Below are 17814 nucleotides of genomic sequence, written 5' to 3'. Positions count from 1 at the left end.
CTCTTGAATTCTGGCTCTGAGACAGCTTGACATCCAGGTTAGCAGAAGGTGGTGCCAGCATTGCAGCTGTGCATGGATCTCCCTGCTCAGCCATGTAGTTTTACATTGACGTTTTCTGTCTAGTTTCGTTCTGCTAGCTCGAATGCTGAGCTGTCCAAGGCCAGAATTTTTCTTCAACAAACAGAAGCAAACTCTCTTACTCTTTCCTGTTGCTCTCTGGAGTTGAAGGCTAACAGAATACTCCTAACAATCAACTCAATAATTAGAAAATTAGGGGGGGGGTTAATCTGTTTGCCTTATTGTAGTCTTTGCTTTTTCCGGCATGGCAGTAATAAAACGAAAAGGAATGTGGGCTTTTTGAAAAATGAGGAAGCAAGTATCTCTTTAAGTGTTCCGTTCCAGTTAGGAAATAGCCCCTGCCCTGAATCAAGTGTTAGTTTCGTGAGTACTACTTAACGGTGTATTTATCATGCAGGGTCAGGAAAATACTCAATTTCTGTCTCCACAGAAGGTTTCAGCCTAAAGATTTTAGGCAGAGCTTGCAACTGAGAATTTAACTTTGCTCAGAATTTTCCTCCTTCTCCAGCACTACTAGCACACGTCCTCCAGCAAACACTGTGGTGCAGGTAAAGACCACATCAAATTATCTTCAAAAAATTTCATCTAAGTTGTGAGCACTTGGCGACTTTAGAATATAATCTGAAATATAAACAATCCCATGCTTTCCAATGATATTGAACAACCGTTAAGGGCTATTGTTCTGCTGGTTTGAGGTTTTAGTTTACCTCAGTGAAAAATAAGTGTTATTGTACTGTATAGTTAAAAAAAAAAAAAATTCGTTTAAAAATCCTGCTCTTCATGAGAAGTATAAAAATGGCAACATACTTGAGGTTGTAAAAGGATGAGGACTAAAACAAAGGATTATTTCCAGCCTGTCCTTATGAGTCTGAAATAAATGAAAAATGTAAATAAAGCTCTGTTGTCAAAGGTAAATTGTATGTTTCTTACTGTATAATTTTGATCGCTTGAAATATAAGCGTTGCTCACTTTTCCTATTTTTGAAAACAAAAACTTTGAGCAAACTGGAAAAAGTCAGATTTGAGAAAAATTACACAGTGGGAGTTCAGGGGGGATTTTTTTGTCTTTTTTTTTTTTTGAAATGAATAAATCCTTCCAATTTTTGTTATCAAATGGGCATCAATAAACTTGGAAGTAGATCTCTCTGCTGTCAAAGCTTTGGAAAGCCTTTGAAGAAAGTTATTTTGGGAAAGCTTACAATTTATTCCCTCTGACAAATGAATAATTCAACCCCTCCTTTTCTGCCAGAGGAAGCAGTTTGCTTGAAAATTTGCCTCTCTCTACCTATTGGCCTTCATATCCCTAATCGCAGTAACTTAAAATTTTTACAAACACGTAATTAAAATATTTTATTTAAAAATGTCATGGTAAAGTCTCTGGAAAATCTTCAGCGGTTTTATGCTCATGGCTGAAGGGGAGAATGCCTTCCAGTCAAGTAAGGTTTACTTTGAGGTCCAGATTTAGTTTGGTTGGCTTCAAAAGTTGCATGATGTGAAAGTAATTTCATGCAAACGCAGGGAAGTATAAACATGTGAAGATCTTCCTTCTAGTCCAGAGGAAGACGATCAGTTGTGTTGTAATCTTATCAGAGCTTGTATCACTTGTAATAATGTAGCTGTGTACTCCTTTGGACGTGTTATTTTCCCATTTTATTTTCCTTTATTTGAAAGCGCAATGAATTCTTAGAATTAAAAGCTCAAGGGTCTTGATGTGGTTGTGAAAGGCACAGTAATGTAAGTCAGTTGTGTATCTTGGTCAAAAATGGAAACGCTTACTGTCCTGGCAGATGATTTGGAGTACTGACATCTTTGTGCTGTCTAGGGCCACACTAGTCATCTCCCGCAGTGTTTCTGTATCTCATTTCAGTGTCCCAGTGCCTTTGGTGGCAGCTCAGTACTTTCTGTTGCCTGTATTTTAGATCACTGTGGCTAAAGCAGGTCTGAAAGTGTTTAAAACACTGTAGACCTTTTTTGCGTGAACGCTCCGTATTGTTCCTATAGGTAGTGTGGACCGTCATACGGTGTAAATTTGTTGTCTGCGAAGCATCAGGAGTTTCTCAGTACGAATGGTATGCTGTCCTTGCTGCTATATTGTAGCATGTCGTACTATACTGTAGAAACCACGAAGTGATGGAATAGCACCAACACAGTGTTGGCCTCAAATAATGTCTTTCAAAGCAATACGAAAACAGCTTGTCTGTCTTATGAGGGTCTGAAATGTGAGTGGTGCAGGTGGAGGGATGTCACACATTAGCCGAACTTTGTATTATCAGCGTTGCCTTTGCAGCTGCCAAGGAAAGCGAAAGAGAAATGAGAAGACGGAGGTGTGGATGCGTGAGGAATGGAGATGTAGGGCCTTGGGGTGGCAGGCTGGGGGCTGGTGCAGAGCACCAATAACAAGCCTATTGGGGAGGACAAGGGATGGACAAGTTTTGGGGGAGGAAGTAGAGATGCGAGCCTCAGCACAGAACAGGGGGCGGACTGCAAGAAATGAAAACCCAAGGGGGAGAGTAAAGGGCAGTCGTAAAGAGGAGGGGGGTGTGAATGCCTACTGTGCTTGAGGATCTGGGCCAAAGTGGCAGGCTTACGCCAGGAGGGTGTGGATCCGTTTTGCCTTGTACGGGGAGAGAGCAGCTACTCCATTAATAGAAACAGCAGTTTCTCAAGTATCACACAAATGTCACGTCTTAACACTGAGTACTGTAGCTGTGCCAGTAAATTCTCATATGGTGACTTTTTGTCTTTCAACTGTAGGTTTTTTGCGGGTTAGGTAAATAAAGGCTTCTTAGCAAAGATAAACATCCCTTTAGCAATTTGTGTAGTAAGGACCAGAATTCAGAAGTTGCACAAGGCAAATAAGTATTAGGAAAAAAATGAAGGTTTCAACATTAGGGTTGCAAAATTAGGCATTTCCTAACTTTGGAATTCCAGAATGTAGGTTGCTTGGGTAACTATCGCGTATGCAGGAATTACGCTTGAATGCAGTTCGACCAAGTTGACTGGGGGAGAGGACATAGACCTCTGAGTGTTTGATGGTGCAATTATTTATTAATAATGAATAAAATTATTGGGTACTGATAAGAGTTGCTGAACTGTCACCTATGAAAGATGAAACTTTCTACCCCCAGTATCTCTCCATGCTTACTTACCTTTGTGTCATGGAGGATGGGAAAAATAACTATCGTCTTCCAGTTGTTGGTTTCTCAAGGTGGTTAGCTTTCCTAATGTAATGCTTGCGTTTTGGGATGGCGGCATCTTTCTGGAAGAAAACAGCCCAAGGCACTGTTTCCTTCCAACAAACCTGCCAAATACTCAGCTGATCCATGCTCAAGTGGGTGATCTAGGGGCAGATGTTTTTCTGCCTCGGTAGAAGTCAAAATCTTGCATCCAACTCCCTGCTGCTCTTATAATTTGTTAGTATTTCACTCTGGTTGTTCTCTCATAGATCTTAAGCAGCCTGAGTTTTTCTTCTTTATCTAACAGTTTCATTTTTCTCTCCTCTGAGACAATAGAAACTAATGTCTCTTCCTATTTTTCTGCCTGTGCACTAAAATTATTGATGTCAACAGGATTCTTCACAGCTCTGAAACTCCAGCTGTGCTCTGCCAGACTGACAGGAGCTCTGTTAATTGCGTCTTCTATGGTTGTACTGTTTTTAGTCCCCGTTAGTACAAGCATTATGGAGGGATCATGCAAGCAGTATATGCCTTGTTGTGCTCCAATTCATCATAGTGCATTGATATAAAAACATTGACATCAAAACATCCCCCCCCCCCAAAAAAAAAAAAAAAACTCGTTTAAGTTTACCTCAGGACATTTTTAGCAATTTTACAGAAAATAGAGGGGTAGACCTGTTGTCAGCTTAATTAGCCGTAATAGTGTAACTAAGCATTTCAGATTTCTTTCTACGTTATTAAGTGTTCTTGTTTTCAAGCAAATTGTGGCTTATTTTCAGGAGTACAACCTAAAGCCTTAGGAGACGTAACTTTTCAAAAATGCGAAGCACTCAGGTCTCATCAAAGCAAGCGAACACTGACGGGGTTGAGCTAATTTGGAAATTAGGCCATTGTTATTTTTCTTGCTCTTTCTCTACCCCGTGTGTTATATAAAACCAGGTTCATGAGTTAGATTATGGTTGACTTCCCAGAGGGTGTGAGCGAAGGAGTTATTCCAGATAGTTTTCAGCAGGAGGAGGGGAGAGTAATTAAACTGAAGGCTAGATTAGAGGACAAGGTCCTGAGTGCATTTTCATCTCTACTTAAACTAATAGGAGTTGAGATCGTAGTGGATCTTGCACGATTTGATCCTTAATGTTAACTATGATCTGTCCCACCCCTTTTTGAACGTGTAAAATTTTGCCCAAACAGTTTTCCATAAGTCAGACTTCTTAATATGAAAAAGGAGCTCTCTTGTAAAACTGTACAGTGGGAATGAAGTAACAGATTTCTGCTTTGTGTAGCCAGAGAAATTCTCCAGCAATACAGGAAAGTAGGCACTAACTGACCCAGCTATACCTTCCCCCCTCCTCTCCCCCCCCCCCATTCAAAAGGTAATATAATTTGTTTCAGATTTTGTTGTTGTTTTGTGTTTTCTGAGGAAGATGAGTTAGCCCAAGAGCGTAACCGTGGCAACAAGGATACTCGAGATTTTCCATCACGAGGACGTGGATTTGCTAATCGTATTTTAATTTAAAAGTCTAGAAAATTTGCAGAACTTTACAAGTCGTCTTTGGAATACCTCTCCTATATAATATACATAGATGATTGGTTATTATTGGGACTGGGACTGTGTAATTTGTTTAGGCTTTTTGTTTAACAAAAAAAGAAAAGGGGGAACTGCTTATTATAAGGAAGGTCTGTGAAGAGTCTTTTTAGTAACTAAAGGATTGCGTGAAAAAACAATATATAGAAATACTAGCCAAAAACTTTTTTCAAGCTGCTATTCTTCCCTTACATTTCCGTTAACATAAAACTGCTGAACTGCTTTGTTCTTAATCATAGAATTATTGTTCAATCTCTAAATATTTATCTGTGAAACTGCTTGCATCAGGGTATCTGTGAATGTGATACCTTGTAACTCTTATGAATGAGGAGAGCAAAACATGGAATTGCTTACATATGACAATAAACTGGAAAGATAGGAGACAGAAAAACAAGCCTAGTAGGTTTCCTAAAAATATCATGCCTTAAAAGCCAAAAGGGCTTATATGGTCCATTATAACAGTTGAATCTGATCCAAAGTGGGTACCAGAGCTTTTTAAAAAAAAAAAAAAAAATTTTTTTTTTGTTTTACTCCCAGGCTCAGCTTAAGCAAGCTGTATTTTTTCATGTGAGCGTCCTTTTTAGTAAAGAAAGGTATGGAGAAAGAAATGAGGCTTTTTTTTTTTTAACCTTGCTTTTGTGATATTTTAGTAAACCAGGTGTGATGACTTAATATATCTGTCTGTCTTGTACATAGTCATGTTACTTCCGTGGTCATACCTGTGAAGAGATATGTGTTCCTCTCTGTGGTTCCCGGAGGCTCCTCGCCTCTGCATCTTTAAACCTCAGACCTCTTCCTCCCAAAGAGGCTGTCAGCGTCATGCTTCTCCTAGTAGAAGTTCTTGCTGCAGCTTCTGTTTGGTTTTTATTTCTCTCCTCCTCAAATGCTCCTCCTCTTAAATATTATTCAGGATTTTGCGGTCTTTCCTTGCTCTCATGCTTAAGATTCTCTAGGTTTTATGGTTGTCTTGGGTTGTGACCTGTTTAATAGTAGTGTCGTACTGGTTTCTCCGGCCATAACACAATATAGATCTGGTGTGTTCTGTGTTTTGCTACAAAGGGCGTCTTGCTTTTTGCTCTCCCTCTGAGTATACAGCCCCATGGTGGTCCGCCGGAAGTTCATCTGAATGCAGTAATCTCATGGTTAATGGATGCACTCTCTTCTGAACACTCCATGCTTAATGCAAATACTCGCAAGAGTCTTGACCTAGGAGCAATTATAGGAAGATTGGGGCAATGGAAACTCTTGTAAGAAGGAACAAAAAGAAGTGAATGTTTTTTGATCATCACTGAGGACAGATCTCTTCTTGGGCCAGAGTGTGACAGCTCAAAGACAGAGCAACTTTCATGTGACTGTCTAGCACTTTCCTAGTATTTAAGCATTTTCTCTCTTTGTTTCTGTACATAGTGTTAGCTCTTTGATTTTTTTTTAGCTGTTTTTCTTTATCCCCCACCCCAAACCCGAGTGCATTATTAGCATAAAAACACTTTGCTAAAAATGAGACTTCTGTTCATAAGATTATAGGGATGGAAGATGGAACAGATTTGTATAACTGGTATTTAAAATTAGTGCTGCATTTTAACAAAGTTTATTTCTGATGTCCTTAGCTCTCTGAACTTAGGCTTAGTGAATTAGTTATCTTAGTTTGGGCAATTCATAGGGTGGGGTTTTCTGAGGTCACTATTAAAAGTAAGCTAATATACAAATTAGAGTAGAATTTTGTGTATTGAGCATAAGAGGCAGTTCAAAATACTTATACGGTGCGTTCTAGATGAAAATGATTGCTATCAATAATTGTCTGTTTGTCATATAACATGTGAGATGTTTTTAAGAAGCATATTTTCACTAATTAATGTACTCCTTCCTTTTTATCCAAATTAAGCTATGCAGACAGCCGTAGAAGTATTCTAAGATCAGTGCTAGCAATGTGCTATTTTTGGCAATACTCAGCCTGCTTTCTCCTCTACGTCTTGCTCCCCTCCTCTCTCCACAGTTTCATTTATTTCTACAACAAAATAGAAGAATGTTCTCAGTGGTGGTTCTCAGCAACTCTTCAGCTGGTGGAAAGTGTGGGCAGTTTCTGTATTCAGCATCCTGGAAAATGTGCGTTCCCTTGAGGAAGTGATCCGCTGAAAGCGTGTACTTAGAAGATTGTTCCAACCTGCCTTGCTGCGTTGCTCTAAAGCCCCGAAATGTCTCGTCTCTAATACTCCTTGGAATTAGGATCTCTTCTGCCAAAGAGACGCTACCTGCTGCGGTTATCCGAGGAGCGCCAGAGTCAAGGATGTTTAAAATGGCTCTGAGCATTTTATATGCGGTGTGGGGCTTGTTGTTGGAAGTAGCAGTAGCGTTTGGTCCAGTACCAAGGATCACTTGGGAGCACAGAGGTAAGAAGAGAAACTTTAATAGTGTCCTGTGTGCTGTATGTTATTCCACAGTGTCTGGGTTTCTGTGTGGTTCAAAACTTGTTGCAGCCACGTACTCTGCCAGCCTGCTTGCTGAAAGTTTGGTCAGTTGTTGCTGGTTTTGTTCACAACTGCTAGAAGACCCTAGGACTAGAATATGCAAAAGTGACTTGGACACTCAGTTACAACTTGAGATACTTCAAATAGTTCTGAAAAAGTGATTATTTGTTCTTTTTAAAGGAGGAATTTCAAATTGGACTTTTTCAGCTGAAAGATCTTGAAGCTGAAGTTTGCTCCAAGGGAAGAACACAACATGTGCATTTTAATTGCATTATTTTTACTTTCAGTCTGAACATACAGCAAAATGCATCTTTCTAGTTAGTAATTCTTTGTGAATTATTATAATAATTCTTTTTTTCTTCTTCTAAGACTGAGATATAGGTATAGTGACACTAAGTATTTCTGAGCACTAAAAAAGTTACCAAGTGGAGAGAGTATAAGCATTTCGCACTCTTCTGATTGTGTTATACAATTCCTAAAGTTGAAACTATCCAGCCTTTTTTTTTGTTGTTTTTTTGGAGCAGAAGACAGCATTCCCTATATTTGATGTTTCAGCAGATATTGATAGCTTCTGTAATACAGTCAGCAAAAGAAGGCAAATGTGGCACAGAGGAAAGAAAAGGGATCAGAGACTCCCTTGGGATCCTATTTGAAATTTTAGCCTGGGCCTGAAGAGAACTCTAGAGCAAGGACTGAAAAGTTCCTACTTGCTCCTGTTTACGAGTGTGTCTGTTTTTCCCCTCCATATGGCATAGATTTTTTATTTTTTTTAGATTTTAAAAAGTTTTTTTCTTTGACCCCCTTTTTTTACTACTCGTAGTTAGCAACCATTACTTATCCAAGTGTACTGTGACAGACCAGCCATATAGACAGTATGAAGAAATGGTGTCAAGGAAAGATGTTAAATGCTGAAGAGTCATACTGTAGGAAGAGATGAATGGAGATTAGGAATGTAATAGCAATAAACTGATTTATGAGATGGCTCTAGAAAGTGGTTTTCCTGATTGTTGGTGTATCAATAAATGAGATGCTGACGTACTCTTTTTCAGAAGGAATGGTCTAGGCAAGGCTTGTAGTTCCTGCTTAGAGTCCTTGTTGGCCCTATGTTGTATAGTTAACTAGTTAAAATTTGGCGAGTTACTATGTGATGGTGGTAGTACTACTAGTGATGTAACTCACCACTGACCTATATCCATGTTACTCCAAATAACTGGAATTTACTTTCATTCCTGCTATTTCTGCCTATCTCTGTCAGTTAAAAGTTTTTGCATTCAAACCAAAGAAGCCTACTTTGAATGTCAGGGACAACTTAGTTCAGTGGAGGAGTGAACATGTGGAGTTGTATGAGTTCATCCTTTTGGGGGAAATTTCCCTGCCTAGTGAAAGACTTCTAAATGACATGCTTGAAAATCTAGTTTAAAATAAATGTTTGCAGGGTCTCCTGGTTGAAAATGTGTAATGCCCAGTACTCAGATTGGGAGCAATAATAATAATCTTCTGCCTATATCCTTAAAGAACAAGTTTAATGAATCTTGTGATAGTTTCTTACAGAAAACACACTTGCCCAAGCTTTCAGTAATTCTTCCACATTGGTTGTACATGCAGGAAAAAATATTTCTGTCTCCCTGTTTCTCTTGTCTGCTTCCTTTTCATCTTGGTTTTCCTTCATGTTACCTTTTTCTATTGCTCTGCATTCTACCTCCAATCTCCACTTCAAAATGAACTTATTCACACGCTATAAAGGGAACCTTTTAGCTTCTCTGTCTTCTTTCTACTATGGTTATATCTTGAAGTTTCTTCTGGTAAGGTAAAGGAATTTTGATGAGATTGGGGAAGATGCAAGGAACAGGGTAACTTTGAAAATTTTCCACAGTAGGTGCATATGTAGAAGGGAGAAGGTGAGGAAAAGAGCTGATAGTGGATGTGAAGTGTAAAATGGAAGGGTAGAAAAAAAGGAATTAATGGGTGGAAAAAAATGAGGGAAGACATGAGTTACAGGGGATGACCACAGGTGGAAATGTTTAGGCATTTGCGATTGAACTGGCAAGTGGGGACTGGTGGTTTTGATGCCGATGATGGGAGCTGCTGCTGAATCGAGCTCCTGAGGGGTCTCTTGTCTGTTGTATGTCTTGTCCTTATTAAGCTTTGTTGCTTTCGAGATATCAAACGAATGTTAGACGACTTAGGAAAATGACCCATGAACTTGACCTTCAGTGGTGGTGTTCCTTCATGCGATGCTCTTTTCCTTTCATTTCAACAGAGGTCCAACTAATACATTTTCATGAATCGGAAGTGTCAAACTATTCAACCTTACTGTTAAGTGAAGACAAAGATGTTCTGTATGTAGGAGCCAGAGAAGTGATCTTTGCATTAAACTCGGTGAATATTGCTGAAAAGCAGCACGAGGTGGGTATACATTTCAATACGCTATGCTCTATTTAAAAATCATAATCCAAAATTTGACTCTGTTTTCTGGTATCAGTAGCACTGTATTTTAAGTATGGAGTACCTAACAGAGAAAGTACTCTGTGGGTCTGTGCTGGTGGTGTGTTATTTCTAGAGGACAGTTTGAAGTATAACGTGCCATCAAATGAGAGGAAGACCCAAGTTATTATAGATACTATATGTTACTTTATATATACTTATATATATATATATATATATATATGATATTTATATAAAATTATGTATTAAATTATTATATCCTAAGACATAGTCTTTTTGAGGATGCTGGAGTGGAGGGACCTTTGCTATAATCCGATATGGTGGTTCTCATACCACTCCCAATAATAAAAATACGTGTATCTCCCACTAATCTAAATCGGAAGGAAATATAATCTGAAATAGAAACAAAGTTGGAGTTATGCTCAGTAGTGGAGACCTGCTGTCCCTGCAACCCAGGAGTGGCAGGCTGCAGATGTGCATTAAAGGTGATGAGGGCCCTGTCCTTTAGATTTCAGCTTCTGTTTTATATCTCTAGATGCATCTGCGCAGCAAGCTGCGGTGTGGAGAGATCTGATCCGGCTTGTTCAAAGTTAGCTCAGTTGCCAGAAGCACTCTGGATGTGCTGACACTGGCTTCTCGGGGTAGCTTAGTCCTTGCAGAAGTCTGCTAACAAGGTTATACTGCTTTGAGTCCTCCTCAGGCTCCTGTTTTTCCCTACTTCGGCAGCACAGGCAGACGCTCAGAGACACAGCACAGAATCCGCTCAGCATGTTTTGGGAAGACGCTTGTATGTTATATATATATATTTTTAATCTGAATAAAATGTTCAGGGATGATGAGAGGAAATTTCACCAGCGTACAAAAGTGGTTTTCGGTTATGAATGCGTATAACCAGCAAAGCTGTAGTCCTATGTATAATGATGTATATTGCTCCAGCATGTTTCCTTTGTGGTGGTGGTTTGTTTTTTTCCCAGTGTAAACAAAACTGAAAAGTATTTAAAACGGTTACAGTTGTATTTCACTAGTGCATATGGTCATGGAGAATTCCGTTAGCAAATTGAGGGGAAAGATGATGAAGAACCCCAAAAGATAGTAGTAGTGGTTCAGAGCTCCCATCGTGCACGTGGATTTGGAAGTGTGACCTCCCCAGAGGGGGAATGGCTTTGGCTCTTTGCGAGTTGCCTGCAAAATGACTTGCATCTGCAGCAGATAATGTTCGTAGAACTCTCTCTTCTGTGATGGGTAATTGCACAAGCAAGGCCTGAAAATCTTGTCATCAAATTAGAAGTGCTTTGAATTTGCTATTTTGTTGCTTGTTTTCTCCCTTAGTTACACTGGAAGGTCACTGAAGATAAAAGAACTAAATGTGCTGTCAAGGGCAAATCAGAACAGGTACGTTCATTTATTGAACTTTGAAAGAGGTGTTATTTCACTTTAAGAGAAAGGGTGTTAATAGAAGAAAAGGTTCTGACTGTTTGAAATCAAGAATTTCAAATAATCACTGTAGTTGTTTAGTTGAGCTGAGTTTTGGAAGCTGCAGCATTTTTTTTTAATTTCTAGTTCACTATTTCTTCCTGGTGAATCTTCACTTAAAAAAAAGAGAATCTGAACATGCCCTTATATTTAAGGTTAATAGTCTGACTGTTTTTTGTAAAGCTGATAAACCTATAGTACTGGCACCTGCCATAATTTATAGCAACTGTTGTGTTTTGTTATTACAGTAATTCCTCCTCAACATTTAATTTTACAAAATGACTGATAATTGCGTTTGCTAGGGTGTAGGGTTCTTGAGGCCAGTGTTTTCTCACCAGTGTTATTTTACATCAGTAATTTATGTCCTTATTGTAATGCTCAGCGGTGTGCTCTTTGCAGGAGCTCGGTGCTGGTTTGGGCGCCCGAGCGGTTGCCCGGCGCCGGGGGAGTCGGCTCTGCTCCCAGCTCGGCAGCGTGGGCAGCTCAGCCCTGGCTTCCCTCAGCCTTTTTGGGAAGCGCGGGGCTGCTGGCACTCAAGGCTGGTTTGCTCGTACGCCCTTTCCCCGAAGAACGTCCATATAAAGTTTTTGACTGTATGCGGCTCTACCTCTCATCTTATCTCAAATAACACCACACTGTGTAATAATAAGGTAAAGTGAAGGCTTACGTAGCAAGATTGATCACAGGTTTGAAAATGGGAGGTTGCAAGCACCGCAGATATATATAAAGAGCAGTTTGTGTGAATCTGCGCTTAGCGGGATTTGACATCAGCACCCCCGTGCCTGGAGCTGCTTTGGCGCGTGTTGGTTACAAAAGCCCAGGTGTGTCCAGGGCTGGCAGAGATCCTGCGTTTGTAGGACTCCTGGAGATTGGAGCAACTGGTGCCCCCCTTAGCTCAACGTCCTGCTTGCTCTTGGCCTACACGTCCTGCTTGCTCTTGGCCTACGAACTGTCAAGGCCGTTAACCTATCTAAAACGAGATGTGGTGGGCATTTAAGGGCCATTTCCTCTCCGCCCGACTCTTCTTAATGCAATCTTAGCATGATCTTTGCGTGCTCTAGGTTCAGCTGGGATTACTGGTAATAAGGTTCATACGTAGTCCTAATGAGCAGTATGTGAGATGTGAATTTTTCTCTCGCGCGCACACACCCACGTGCACGCTTCAGCAGACGGTGTGATCTTTGCTAGGGCTTTGTAGAGATTATTGTTGATAGTCACAATGGATGTAAACCCGGTAAACAAGTATTTTGTTTGTGTATTCCAGAGCTGCAAACTCTTCTCCTTTTTTTTTTTTTCTGCCCCATGTACAAGTGTTACTGAATCACACTCACTTCAAGCCATGTTTTTCCTCACTGTACTTAGTCTTTTATTAGTAATTCTTATACTGTAGCCATGATGTGTTTTGCTTAGCGCAGTGGTTTCACAAGCGCGAAGGTGTTAAGCTGCCGCTACCACCACTTCTTACGCGAGAATGGGTAGTCCTCTCCTCCTCCCGTGCCCTCTACCCCATCTAGTGCCGGCAGAAACAGTTATGCAGCTGTGCAAGGAAGTAGAATCTGGCAGAAAGCAAGGCTTTTTTTCTTTTTCCTCAGTTTTCTGCTATATCTGACCCACCATACAGTCGCACAAATACATGGTTTGGATCCGAAGAATGAAGAATAAGGACCGTGTTCAAGCTCGATTAAGTAGTTTTTGGAACTGCATTGGTGGTATCTGGCTGTGTACTGGCAGGAATTGGGGGGGGGGGGGATGATGATTTTGGGTTTTCCCCTGTAAATAGATGTTTTGAGTTGTTTTTCTTGGTTGTTTTGCTGAATATTTGTGGCTTCCTTAATATTCAAGGCTTTGCTCAAAGTCCTTGTTCTATTTCAAAGCCAGATGAATTAATATGTTTTCTTGGGTGACAGAGCAGTTGACATCATGAACTGAAGAAAATTGGCAGATAAAAGTGACAAAGCCTTGCTGAGAAGTTAACAGACTTAGAGGTTTTTCTCTTAAGTGGTAGTCTAGGTTGCGTCTTATTGTTTCATCTAGGCTTGCAAGAGATGACAAAAATCTAAAACTTACTTCATCCTTAGCTAGTTGTTCTCATGGATTTGATTGGTCTTTGGCGTTTGTGCTTTCGTGCAGCAATTTGGGATTTACTCTTCTAAGTGTGTTGGTGTTCAGATATGCTACCCTGATACAGGTATACTGAAACAGTGGTGCACTGGTGATTATAGGGAACTGGAAGCTGCAGGACTGCGTGCGACTGCATCTCAGGTGGCTGCATCTCGGAGATGATGGTATCATTCAGCATTACATCTCTCAAGCTTTGGGAACACTTGTGTGGTGTGGCATGAGTAGGAGCGTCAGAAGAGTCGATACTACAACTTAAACTGGTTATTTATGTTGGAATGTGGAAGTTGTGGTTTATCAGACTGATCCTTTTTGTCCTCTATTGCAGACAGAGTGTCGTAATTATGTGCGTGTCTTGCAACAGCTGAATGAGACTTTTCTCTATGTGTGTGGAACTAATGCGTTTCAGCCAACGTGTGATTATCTGGTAAGAACGTACATACGTTTTGTCCCAATAATAGCTTTAACATAAAAGTGGCTCATGTAAACAGTGAGTTGACCTCTGTTCCCAAAGACTATTGCAATTTTAGTGCCAGTCATAGCCTTTGAAGCACTTATGATACCGTCTCTCTGTAACGGTAGAGAATGGAATTACACTGTAGCGTTCCCTTTTCAAAGCTTTTAATGAATTATTGATTCAGCTCGGTTAACTTTTCCTTAGCTTTCATAACACTGAGTATTCTACAGTAGCTGAAGAATATTTTCTAAAACTGAAATGACATTCTTTTTGACTTCCATCCACTTCTGACTCTCCCTGAAATGTTTCAGATTTCTGTCTGCTTGTCTTGTCTCTGCTCCTGGCTATGCCCATAGCTCCGTAATGCTGAATGCTTCAGAATGAAGTCTTGGCTTAAAATCAAAACTCCTGTTTCATGTTGCTGACTCCATTATTGTTCTCCACAACGTGGATCTTGCACGATTCTGAAGTTCAGAAATTTTGTAATTTTGCTTGACTTTGTTCTTTCTCGTCTCCACTGTCTATAAGTCTGTCTGCCGTCACCTCTGCAGCATTGCAAGAATTCACTGTCCTTAGCCTCTGATGTCTTTGCCATACAGTAGCAATTGATCATTTCTCCAGTTTTGTTGCTGCTGTTCTCAGCAGCAGTTCCTGATCCTTGTTCTGTCAGTCTTTAAGGGGTTTATAAGGTAGTAGCCAAAGTACTCTGTTGCTCTTTAAAATGTCCTTGGATTATACCTCATTTCACAAATTTAATATTTTCCTAAAAGTTGCTAAATCCGCTCCGGAATGCCTCGTGCTTTCTAAAATGCTCCATTTTTATGCCATCTAATTTAATAATGACTTGCTTTTCCTGTCCATCAGTTGACTCCTCTGCCTCTCCTGTTGTCTGGCTTTCTGGGTGTTCTTACTTGAGGTCTTCTCCTCTGTCTGGATTTTATCTTCTGTTCTTTTCTGCTCCTGTCCTCCCAAATCATAGGATCGTGTTTCCTCTGTCTGTTGGACTCGATAAGATTCTCTCAAAACATGTATTAGATGCTGAAAATTGTCTGTTATTTAGTCTTGGCTTTGCAGTTATCTTTGCACGTGTCAGATGATTGAATAAAAAATTGAAAACTATTGCTTTCTGATTTTTCAACCTAATTTTTTGCAGAATTTAATTTCGTTTGAGCTTGGAGGTAAAAATGAGGATGGTAAAGGTAGATGTCCGTTTGATCCTGCTCAGAGCTACACCTCTGTTATGGTTGGTAAGTTCAGACTTTGCAAAGCTCATCGTTACGTGCAAGCAGCCAGTCTTCTCCTCCAACGTTCTCCAGTCTCTCAAGATGCTAGATTTGGTCCCTTAAATCTTTGCCGTGTATCTAGGCAGACGTTGAGATGCTTGTGTAGTCAGCTTTAACATGTTTCTTCACAGGATAATTTATAATTTTTGGCTATTTCAGAAATAACTTTTAAAATCTTTGAACTATATTCTTAAGCGTTTAACATGTTTAGTCTGGATAGTCTAAATATGTTGATATAGTCATTCACCATGTACTTTGGTTGTCGCTATAGTGTCAATTACTGTCATTTTAGTAAACTTAACAAGTGGAATTTTTAGATGTTCTGAAGACATCTCCATGAAACAGGATAGGGAAGTGAGATATTTATCGCAAGTGAATTACTGCATGATTAAACGCCACTGAATCTTGACTTGGTTAAGCCTGAGGTCGTGGCTGTATCACAGTGTCGTAAGATCATGAAAGACGAGTTTAAAGTAACACAAAATGAGAAATGAAAAAGAAGAATGTGCTTGTTGCATTGTCGTTTAAATTCTTAAAAATTTAGTTTCAGTAATGTTGGCATAGAGGAGGGGCAAAATAATTGTTTTAAGACTTTTATGGTATTTGGGTAATTTGCATTTTCATACGTAAGCTGCAGATTTATGTATTAAATGTTGAAGTACCACAAGAACAATGATGCTGACTTTTAGTTGTTTGTGTTAGAGCAATAATAAACCAAGTGTAAAGTGTTAGCTTAAAAAATGGTCAACAGAAATATAAACATACAAGTATGTCTGGGGCGATTTAGAGGAAATCCTTGTTTATCTTTTCTTATGGGAAGTTTCAGCTAACATATTCTCTTGAAGTATTTATGTACCTTTTTTGGTATTCAGTGCATAAGACAGTCTAAAATATTTGTTTTTGTGTTAAAGACGAGGAGCTTTATTCTGGGACTTCTTACAATTTCTTGGGAAGCGAGCCTATTATTTCACGAAACTCTCATCAGAGTCCTTTGAGAACAGAATATGCAATACCTTGGCTTAATGGTAAGTGGGTGTGAGAACAGGCCAAAACAAATCGTTTGTCCTTCTTCAAAGTTACAGTTCCAGACAAAAAATTTTAAGTTTCATATCAGCAGTAAGGGACCATTGCCCAATATCTCAAGGATAATGACTTACGTTACTGGCATACAGTGACTTTTGAGTGTGCCTACAAGAGATTTAATTTTGAAAATTCAGGACTTTTTTCAGCACTGACACCGAAAGCAGCTTAGAGACATACGGGCTTTGACTCGATGTTAAAGGCTGCAGTTTATTTTGTGTCCACTCGTTCCTCTCGGCTGTGTTATGATATAGCTTAGCAGTAAGGAGGAGTGTTTTTTGCCTAACATATATTTTCAAATTGAGCTGAACATGATTGGCAACTGTCTCAGTTCCTGAATTTCAAAACTCACTGAGTTCGTGATCTGAGGTTTTCTACCAAAAAGGACAAAAATCATGAAGTTAGCATGTTCCAGAAATTGCATTATGGCCAAAAACTGCAGCATACTGAGTTTTGTAACACATTTGGTAATGCTGCTGTCGTCTTTAGTGTTTCAGTTAAGAGCACAGATTTCAAGTGGCTAGTATTGTGCACGCCTGCTTTAAAGAAATTTGTTTTTTCAAGAGAAAGATGAATTAAATCTTAAGTACGTTCCTTTATGCTCTGATTTTACGTATTGAGGGTTTAATCACAAGAATGTGATTGTGTGTACTTGGAAGCCAGCAGGATTTGGGGAGCATGGTCAATGGGGTTGTTTTTCAGGGCTGTGCAGACTGTGTAGGTGAGTTGACTTAACCACTAGATTTCAAGGGGTTGCTAGATAGCCAACCCTGGTGAGTTATTGCTGTACGTCTCAGCTAATTCTGTCATCAAAGATGAGTGAACTAGAATATACCGTTTCCCCTCTCTGAGTTTTTGTTTTTTCTAGGGGCATCTTGGTTTTTATTTAGAGGGGGGAGAGGCAGGCAAGAACTGTGCAGAACTATCTGAAAATCACTCTCGAGTGTGGGCTGCAAATATGAAGTAATGAGATAATCAGACCTTAGAGATCTCTAAGTCGGTTTGTGTTTCGGTGCAAGTGATCCACATAGTTCTTCTCTCCAGTATTTCTGGTTTTTAGAAGTGATCCTGATGGGCTCGACAGCACACTCTGCAGGCAGGTTGCCAACCGGAGAGCGGTGGAATGTAATGGGAGGTTTGGAAGAGAGAGGACTCCTAGAAAATCTTAGAGGGAATTAAATTTGAAGAGTTGTATTTAATACAAAATTCTTTTCCTTATTTGTGTCTGTAGAGCCCAATTTTGTTTTTGCTGATGTGATTAGAGCAGATCAAAACAGCACAGATGGAGAAGATGACAAGATATACTTCTTTTTCACCGAGGTGTCTGTGGAGTATGAGTTTGTTGGAAAGCTGATGATTCCAAGAATAGCTAGAGTGTGTAAGGTGGGATGCAGTTCTGTTTCCTTTACTAATTCAAGTAGATGTTTCTAAAAGTAGGAAGAAAACAAAACAAAACAAAACTCTTATTACTGTGGACTTCTTGTGTGCAATTTGAGTGGAAATAGTCAAGCTTGTTCTCGGTGAGTCAGCAATTTTAAACAGTTCTTCATAACTCAAAGTCTGGTTGGCAATTTGGGAACAAATGCTTGTTTTAATGCTTGGTAAGTGTTACAGTTTCAGTGCATCTCATTAGTAAAGTGATAATTATAAGTAAT

At 39.6% G+C, this 17814-nt stretch overlaps 1 protein-coding gene across 7 annotated transcripts in view; it reads left to right on the top strand.

Annotated features, from left to right (window-relative positions):
• The window catches only part of LOC138060855 (semaphorin-4D-like), an 89518-nt gene that overhangs the window by 59600 nt on the left and 12104 nt on the right, over nt 1-17814 (top strand). For all 7 annotated transcript variants that reach the window (XM_068924419.1, XM_068924414.1, XM_068924420.1 and 4 more), the window contains 7 exons: nt 6832-7225; nt 9564-9709; nt 11078-11140; nt 13668-13766; nt 14950-15043; nt 15991-16104; nt 17391-17542. In XM_068924419.1, coding sequence (XP_068780520.1) covers nt 7123-7225; nt 9564-9709; nt 11078-11140; nt 13668-13766; nt 14950-15043; nt 15991-16104; nt 17391-17542 — 771 coding nt within the window. In that variant the 5' untranslated portion in view covers nt 6832-7122. The remainder of the gene's footprint in view (nt 1-6831; nt 7226-9563; nt 9710-11077; nt 11141-13667; nt 13767-14949; nt 15044-15990; nt 16105-17390; nt 17543-17814) is intronic.

Source organism: Struthio camelus, chromosome W, assembly GCF_040807025.1.
Source record: "Struthio camelus isolate bStrCam1 chromosome W, bStrCam1.hap1, whole genome shotgun sequence".
Taxonomy (NCBI): Eukaryota; Metazoa; Chordata; class Aves; order Struthioniformes; family Struthionidae; genus Struthio; species Struthio camelus.
Note: the sequence above shows the minus strand (reverse complement) of the source record. Positions and strands in the feature narration are given on the sequence as shown.